The sequence below is a fragment of the Saccostrea echinata genome, unplaced genomic scaffold, assembly GCF_033153115.1.
Source record: "Saccostrea echinata isolate AGI-Se365-2 ecotype Australia unplaced genomic scaffold, CSIRO_AGI_Sech_v1 ptg000004l, whole genome shotgun sequence".
NCBI lineage: Eukaryota > Metazoa > Mollusca > Bivalvia > Ostreida > Ostreidae > Saccostrea > Saccostrea echinata.
In genome coordinates this window covers 5,924,139-5,933,354 of record NW_026889753.1, presented here as the reverse complement: position 1 = coordinate 5,933,354, position 9,216 = coordinate 5,924,139, and the positions used below count along the sequence as shown (strand labels likewise).

Below are 9,216 nucleotides of genomic sequence, written 5' to 3'. Positions count from 1 at the left end.
ACGATAAAGACAATTTTGTATCTCAGTGTAGTATACTTGCATGCCAAGTTACATTAAAATCAAACCAAACTGTAGGAGGAGTAGCATAATTCTCTGCATAGATTTTGATACTAAAAATAGAAATTTCTGTGAAATACTTTCAAAAGGCTACTCCGACGACAATTTTGGTCAGATTTCAATATAACTTGGCACACAAGTAGACTACACTAAGATACGTAATTCAGTTTTTGATTTTTGATTAACAGTGTTGCCATGGTTACTGAGAATAGAAATTTCTGTGAAATATTTTTAAAATGCTACTCCTATAACAGTTTGGTTTGATTTTAATATAACATTGCATGCAGGTATACTACACTGAAATACAAAATTGTCTTTGTTTTTTGATTTTGATGAATGTTGCCATGGTAACTAAAACAGAAATTTCTATTAAATTCTTTTAAACGGCTTCTCCTCCTAAGTTTTAGTCTGATTGCAATAAATCTTGCCACATAAAGAGACTAAACCAAAGATCATTATTCTATTTATTGCTGTTGCAAAGTTTCAAGTCTAAGTGCTACTTTTCTCTTCCTTTGTTATAAGTACAAACCAGTACAGCTACAGTCTTGGCAGAGACTTCTGGTTATAGGTGTGAAGTAGATGCATATTTTGTCAAGTATTTACAATACAGAGTGTTATATATTCCAAAAAGCTAAAGGAAAGTACATACATGTATACTGGTAATAAGATATGTGGATATGTCTGAACATATGTGTAATATTTTCTTTGATACATGAATAAGTGACTGCAAACTCTTCTTTTGGGGTCATGATAAACTTAATGGTCTTCAGCTGACATTTGATAACTGGATCTAATGTAAACTGATTCCAAAATGATGTCAAAAAGACACTCTTTGAGTTATAATGAGAAAACATGATAAGTAGTACATTTTATTGCATTGTCAAGTGCTCAACTCTAATACACAGTCTTGCGAATAACAAAAAACAAATACATAGCCACTCTGCTAACAATTACTGGATATAGCAATCATCTAGTTAAACATATACAATACAATATCTATCGGGCAACAAAAGTTAATATATACAAATATATCTGAATTCATTCCATTTTCTTTGCCTTCAGGAAAGGCACAAACTCTCAACCCTTTATAAAGACATCCCTCATGTCTTTTCTGAATATCAGACTGATACATAAAAAAATGTTACCTATATGAATAATTTAAAAGTGTTGCTTTTAAGTACACATTGCTATACAACTGAAAACTGTTAAAATAAATCATAGTTATTTAAAGCTTTCTATATAAAGGATTCCTCATAATAATGTTGTAAACTTTTATATAATACAAAAGTATTTGCCAAGGGATCACTGCATTTTATATATATATATTTCTGATTGATCAAGGAGTAAGACATTGCAAAGGGTTAAAACTATAAAGGCTTTTAAAAAGAATACAAGAGACCAGTTTCAACAAAGGTCAACAGAACATAATAAAAAGCAATTTTTATTTCAATCATAGTTAGTTTCCCAGCCACTATTGAGCAATTAATTGCCTTAATTAGAATATCATACAATGATGATTATTGCAAGAGTACACACCTTGAAAATAAATCGGTCATAATTATAACTGTCCATAAATTCATTCATGCCCTTGGAGTTTCATTGACTATAATCATACATTAAAAAATATATATATATATTGGATACCTTAATACTAAATCAAAACAATCCTACCAAATTTAGCTCTTACTTGTTTTAATCAATTCTTCATGTCTAAAATAAAAATATCTCTTGACAGTATTGTTAGGATTCCTTCATCTTCCTTTGTCATGGAGTTACAAAACTGTAATATATTTATATCATTCTAATACATAGTGTATTAATTCCATTTCCTTCTAAATCTATAATTCTCATCACATATCTATAAATTTTATACAAAACTTGGTACAACTTTACAACTAACACTGTATATGATTCAAGCAAAACAATAATTAATTGGTTCATGATACTGAAGAGAGGAGGAGAGGGGTACAAAAACACACTCGCTATCAAGTAAAGGTGATAAAAGAAGTAATTTATTATTTTGATTGAAAAAAGCAGTGAAATATCTTCAGCCAAATAAATATAACATAACTTTGCATAAACACACACATGCAAGAATGCCTGTCTTAAACAAAAACTCGATTTACAATCGATAATTTACAATCTACAAATTGACAATTATTTTGAGAAACAACAATTTTTGTTTACATAAATGGATTAGCAAAAGTAATTGATGATAATTAAGATTAAAGCATATTGACTAGAGTAACATGTAACAGAGATCAGAAGCAAATCAAAAATAAATGGATTAAGCATCCACTTGACAGTGCAGTTTGCACTATGAGCAAATTTATAGTGACAGAGTTTTAACAAATTTAATGTCATGTTGTTTTTTTTTGTTTTGATATGGGTTTCATTTCAGTCATAACTTCCAGAAAAAAAAAAAATGATTGTTTGCTGTCAATACTCTTAATATTTATGATTGTTTAACAGTGTAAATGAATAATAAAAAATCCAAACTTTATTCATTCAGCCCTATTAAAATCATACTACGGATTCACTTTAATTCATGGGGGGTCAAGAACACGGGCAATCAGTTTTACTGGTTTATACTGACATAATTCCTTGAATAACTTGTATACATAAGATCAATGAAATAATATAATGCCAATTATTTTTAGTGGGGTAAGGGTGACCCACAAATATTGGTCACCCACAAACAATAATGATTCTACAGTAATTAATATCACAGTTTTCTTTTTAAAGCAGACAATGAAAATCTCAAAATAACCCCACATTGCTATAATTTTATAGAAATCTTGCCAGCAACATTTTATAAGCTCGGCAGCAGTTGGAATTCAATGACTGTTCAATAGTTATACTACTTTAACACCAAGCATAAAAATGCCCAGATATTTTGTATCAATGAAAATAAAAAAAAATTGGTAGAAAACAAAGTGAATAATGCTTATGCACTAAGAACAAAACAAATCACTGGGTGATAAACTTAATATTCATAATGCAATGACTTCAAGATTAAAACTAATTATCAAGCTAGAAATGCCAAAGAAACATATATAATGGTGTACAATGTACATCATTCCTACGACTAGATGAGCATTTATGTTGGAAAAAAGAGGTATACATGGTTATTTTGACATCTACACAAATCTGAAACCACTACGGAATGTCCACCAATATAGCTAAACACAAGGGATTTTATGATGCCAGTGCTTGAAGATTTGATGAAGATACCTTGACTTTATATAAATGAGAGATAAATATGGCACTTGCACTCTCAGAAGAAAATATTTAAAATATTACAAACATCAATGATATATATCAACATAAAGTAACATAGACAAACTTAAAGAAGTCACATATATAAAACATCAATCTACAAACTGATACCCATGATTAAGTCATCAATGTCATTAAACACAGTCATTAACTTCACAGCAGTCAAATCCAACATATATTTCTCAATGCAATCACAAGTTTTACTGTACACTTGCTGGAACAGACAACATTCATAAAGCACCTTTAGAACACATTTCTCACGTGAACACAAACATTTGTTCAAATAGTAATCACAGTCACATTGAACATCTCATCTGACATTCTTTTTAATAACAAACTGGGTAAAAATTACATTTATATCAGGACTTGTGAAGGAGGAAAGAAAGGGGTGGTGTGCCAACATTTAATTGTTCGTCTTGTATGTTTTTATCTCCTAACAGCCAAATCTAAATGACACTGAATAGGTTTTTTTCCTTGGACACTACCAGCTTTAACTTCAAAAATGAATTCACTGATATTCCAAAATAAAACAACCTAAAAGACCAAATGGTAAAAATTGGAGTATGTGTTAGTTTAGAACTAAATTTCTTGTCAGAAGACTGAATACTATGAATCTATACTCATTAAAGCAGATAAAATAATCAATGAATATTATGCAGCCTGCCAAATATGGCATTGTAGATCAGAGCAGAACATAGTTGATTTGCAATTTACCACAGTTGTGATACTGTTATACCCTCAATATACAACTTTTCTGTTTTACAACACTTAATCAGTATTATACACCACCAACGAAAGTCAATGTGATCAAAATAAATATTTGGAAAAAGAATATTTGCAGCCACTGACAGAAGCAGATTCATATCAGAAAATTAACTAACCTTAATTAATGTGAAATAGACAATACATAAAATATATCAATGTCTTATTTAACCTGTCAGCAGTTTTGATGGGCAGTCCTCTGCCTCACTGTTGACTTTTGGTGGCTATAATTATATGTGCGGCTATTTTGGTATGTGAGTCCTGTCCCTAGACAGAGTTTGGAGGGCACTGATTGGTCCCCCGGTAACTGAATGACCACAGTTCTCAAGGCGGCCATATTGTCTGCTGTTGGCTCTGTAGCTATGGGAACAACATCAAAAGGGCTCAATGGTTCTTTCATAAACATTGGTTTGTGCATTGTCAACGGGGGTAGAGTACTCTCCACTGGGGTTAGGGTGGGGAGGTGGTGTGGATTTCTTGAAGTGACTTTGGTATACTTGGTTCTCCTTCTGGGAACAGGAGTAGAGGAATAAATGTAGGATTCTGGTTCAATAAGTACTAGTACTTTAGCAAAAGGCCTAGAGGCCATATGCAGCATCTCTTTCTGTAGTCGTTGGTGACTTCTTTGGGTGTCTATAGCCTGTTTGAATTTCCACAATAAAACACAGGTGGCAAGAAATAAGAAGAAACAGCTAAAGAATACAGAGAAGAACACAAACAAATCGATGTGTGGCTGATCTTGTCTGAAGTACAGGTTTCCAAATGTTCCTCGCCCTCTACCGTCACCCTGGCCATAAATGATCAGGTAAAACTTGGACGTTCTGAGGTCATGCTGGTCAAGCGGCAATGTGACTACCAGACGTGATCGGACATTCTCAAACTTGATAATGGCTCCTGTCTCCTGCACGGTGTGATATGTGTGGAAGTTTGTAGCCTGCAGGGTTATGTGAGGGTGGGACGTGTTAGAGGTGGAATTGAAAATGCTCCTTCGTGAACGGAATCCTGTATGTAGAGAGTCCGGAGGAGTGGAAAAGTCAGAGTCTAGTTCCACCATGTGTACTCCAGTGCCTTGTTGTACATTTACAGTGAATGTTTTCTCACTCGATGAAAAATACACGTCAGCAGCTACAAGTACAAATTTTGACAATTTGGAAATTAAAAAAGAAAACTTTGGATAAGTTTCTTTGTCAGGTCTATCCTCATATTTATAACAGCTTCTCTTTAAATGATCAAGGATCCTTTTTATGATCTCATTAGTTTCCATGATGTCTCAGAAAAAAATTAAGAAAGACTTTTTAATTATACTAAGTCTTCTTATATATCAAATGATGGAAAACTCTGATATTACTTACTACTATAATAACTCTGATATTACTAATTATTACTATGGTATTACTGATTAAGGTTTCAATTTCAAATTCAAAAAACTTACTAGAAACAAAGCATTCTATAAGACACGGATATTAATATAAGCCAGACTGTACATGATTCTATACAGATTGTCTACCTCCATGTGTGACGTCTATAGTGATCCTGATGTCAACATTGAGGTACCGAGGTTGTACAGCAAAAAACACGGTCCTCCCTTTGAGGAGAGACCCTGGGTTTTGGTTACAGTTGGTCTGGGTGCTGGGGTCAAAGCAGTATTCTTTGTCTACTGTCATTTGCCTGTAGCAGTGATGTCCCTTTGTCGGTTCACCAATAAAGTACTCTTTACATTTGGAACACTATGAAATGAAAACAATAAACCAGAATTGTGGGTAAAACTTTGCTTTTACAACTACCCATATATTTTATACAGTGAACACAAAGAAAATAGAACAAATAATAGACAATGTTCATTTGCACAAAACCAGATATCTTATAGATCTTCATTCCCAGAAAAATAGTCGAAATCTTTGATGTTTAAATTTGCCTGTTTAGCCTGTATCTTTCATTTCACTGATCACAATCCTTTCTCACTTGAAGGATCATAACTTGTTTGTCCTGCACCTTAATGCCTGCAGATGAGCTTTAAATTTACATGCAAAATGTCTCTGTTTTGCCAATTTTACAGGGGGATGAGAATGAGGGTGGGGGTTTTGTATTGATCTATTAGAGTTTGTTAGCACCAACCTACATGTACCTGTTTTTGGAGGCACTTCTCTGCCTGTGGATCAGTGTGTTCCATATACAGACAGGTGTTCCTGTGCTGTCTTAACCTGTTTTTGCTTATGTGTCATGTTAGTAAACACAGACAGGGCTCTCTGTCTTAACTGATTTTGTAAGCACTTCTCTGTCTGTGGGTCAATGTTAGATAAACAGTCAGGGGTCTCTGTGTTGATCTATTTGTTTTCATCAGCTTTGTGCCATTAAGTCAGTGTTCCTTTTCAGGCACAGGTCTATGTGTTGTCTTACCTGTTCTTGCCAGCACTTTTTTGTCTGTGGGTCAGTGTTCAATTTACAAACTGGGTTGTCTGTATTGACCTGCTTGTTTTTGCCATGACTTTTCTGCCTGTGGGTCATTGCAAGATTTACAAGCTGGGGTCAGTGGCTTGTGTCTCTGTCTTGACTTACCTGTTCTTTCCAGCACTTGTCAACCTGTGGGCCAGTGTTAGATTTACAAGCTGGGGTCTTTGTCTTGACCTACCTGTTTTTGCAAGCACTTTTCTGCCTGAGGGTCAGTGTTAGACTTACAGCTGGGGTAAGTGTTAGATTTACAAACTGGGGTCTTTGTCTTGACCTACCTGATTTTGCAAGCACTTTTCTGACTGAGGGTCAGTGTTAGATTTACAAACAGAGGTCTTTGTCTTGACCTACCTGTTTTTGCCAGCACTTTTCTGCCTGAGGGTCAGTGTTAGATTTACAAGCTGGGGTCTCTGTGTTGTTCAGACACTGACACCCTTCTCCAGTTTCATTCTTACATGTATCACTGTGTCCATTACATTGACACCTGTAAACACAAACAACAGTCTATGTACAGCTGACATCTGTAAACACAAACAACAGTCTATGTACAACTGACACCTGTAAACACAAGCAACAGTCTATGTACAACTGACACCTGTAAACACAAGCAACAGTCTATGTACAACTGACCCCTCTAAACACAAACAACAGTCTACATACAACTGACACCTGTAAACACAAACAGCAGTCTATGTACAACTGACACCTGTAAACACAAACAACAGTCTATGTACAGCTGACACCTGTAAACAAAAACAACATTCTATGTACAACTGACACCTGTAAACACAAACAACAGTCTATGTACAACTGACACCTGTAAACACAAACAACAGTCTATGTACAACTAACACCTTTAAACACAAACAATAGTCATGTACATCTGACACCTGTAAACACAAACAACAGTCTATGTACAACTGACACCTGTAATACAAACAACAGTCTATGTACAACTGACACCTGTAAACACAAACAACAGTCTATGTACAACTGACACCTGTAAAACCAAACTTATAGATGGTTGACAGCTCATTATCAACATGCAGTATTTTATGCATAAGTAATTTTCTGTTATGACTAACTCCCATGAGTCTTTATTGACAGATGATACAAACTTTCTTCAGAAAACATGAAAATAATAATTAATGCCATGTTTAAATAAGTAAACTGAATAAGTTTAGCCACATTGATTTTAATTTTTCATTTAAAGTTTCACAATAAAGTCCTATATAATAAAGTGATAAAAATTTGTATAGACTAATAAGGGTGACATTAGCCCTGCATGTCTAGCTAATTTTAGTGTGAGTTTCAAACACTGACTGCATGCATATACTGGTTAGGATAAGGGTGGTTAGGGTAAGGGTTAGGGGTGAGGGTTAGGGAGCTTTGCAGTTTTTAAATGTCATGTTTTAAACTTTGAATTTACTGGGTGGAGGTAAATACAAAATTTACGTAAGTTATAATGTTGTTAATTTTGCATTTACCTCCACCCAGTAAACTCAAAATTTACCACATGATAATATGAAGAATATTTCTTTATAATTCTATGTGAACATTTGAACATCCTTTTGTGGCCCCATCCCTGTTCAATGGGTACTATTTGAATAAACTCTTGGGTATATATGAGAGTGCAAACAAATAAATTTGACAATTTTTTCGAGAATCCATGAGAAAAGGATTTTATATGATCCCAACCAATCCCCCTCTCTTTTCCTTCAAATCTCAGTTTGAAGTGAACTGCGAAATTACTAATTCTTGCTGGGATTTAATTGTTGTTGTTTTCATGGTTTAAAGAGATCCACAAATTCAAGTATTCCACTAAATGTAAATTTTCAAATACATCACCACCACAAAATCTAATTCCCACAAACCAGTACTTTTTCCTCAAACCACGAAAATTTGACCCCATGAAAATATGTGATTTTACAGTATTCCACAAATTACTTCCACAGCAGAAATGGAAGTGTCTGAGAAATGGTCACAAACTGCAGTTCAGAGATGAAAAAGTGAGCATTTATCCGAGTTCTTACTTGATACAGATGTCTGTTAGGGTCTTGTGTTCTTTTTTCACCCTGAAGTACCCCTCCTGGCATCGATCACACCTCTCCCCCATTGTGTTGTTCTGACAGCCTAAACAAATGGCATCTGATGGTTTTGGTCCTGACAAGTGTGGCTGCAAAAAGTATTTATTACAGTAAATTATCTGTACTTATTACACATATATCCAGACTTATTGTAATATGACCCATAAAGATGCCATTACTGACCCTTACAACAGCTGCCTTATTGGCAGTAAATGCTAAGGCTTCCCTGTATCATAAAAGTCAGCTGTTAGTTTACTCTGTGTCCCTTGAGTGACTTAAACTTTGCTACTAAGTTAATATACTAGTCCATAGTCTAAAGGAAAACTAGATATTTTGAATACTGCATAGATTGAACAGTCTTTTGATGAACCAAATAGAAATGTTAGAAATAAAATAAACGTTAGTTGCATGTATAATAAGCTGATCTAAATTGTGTTGGTTTTCCAAATCACTGACAAAATATTCATCAATCTAATAAAATGCCTATTATCCATTCACATTTACTAAAGATCTCCTTTTTGTAGCAAGTATGTGACCCAATTTTAGACATTTTTTAACAAAATCAGATGTCTTTCCCTTTCCT

At 34.1% G+C, this 9,216-nt stretch overlaps 1 protein-coding gene across 1 annotated transcript in view; it reads right to left on the bottom strand.

The window, feature by feature from the left end:
* Positions 1-908: 908 nt before the first annotated feature.
* Positions 909-9,216, bottom strand: part of LOC133179077 (multiple epidermal growth factor-like domains protein 8) — a 67,680-nt gene continuing 59,372 nt past the window's right edge. The window contains exons 33-36 of the mRNA XM_061313798.1: positions 8,580-8,722; positions 6,898-7,030; positions 5,606-5,825; positions 909-5,223 (exon numbers count right to left, since the gene is read on the bottom strand). Of these exons, the coding sequence (XP_061169782.1) occupies positions 4,274-5,223; positions 5,606-5,825; positions 6,898-7,030; positions 8,580-8,722 (1,446 nt within the window). The 3' untranslated portion in view covers positions 909-4,273. The remainder of the gene's footprint in view (positions 5,224-5,605; positions 5,826-6,897; positions 7,031-8,579; positions 8,723-9,216) is intronic.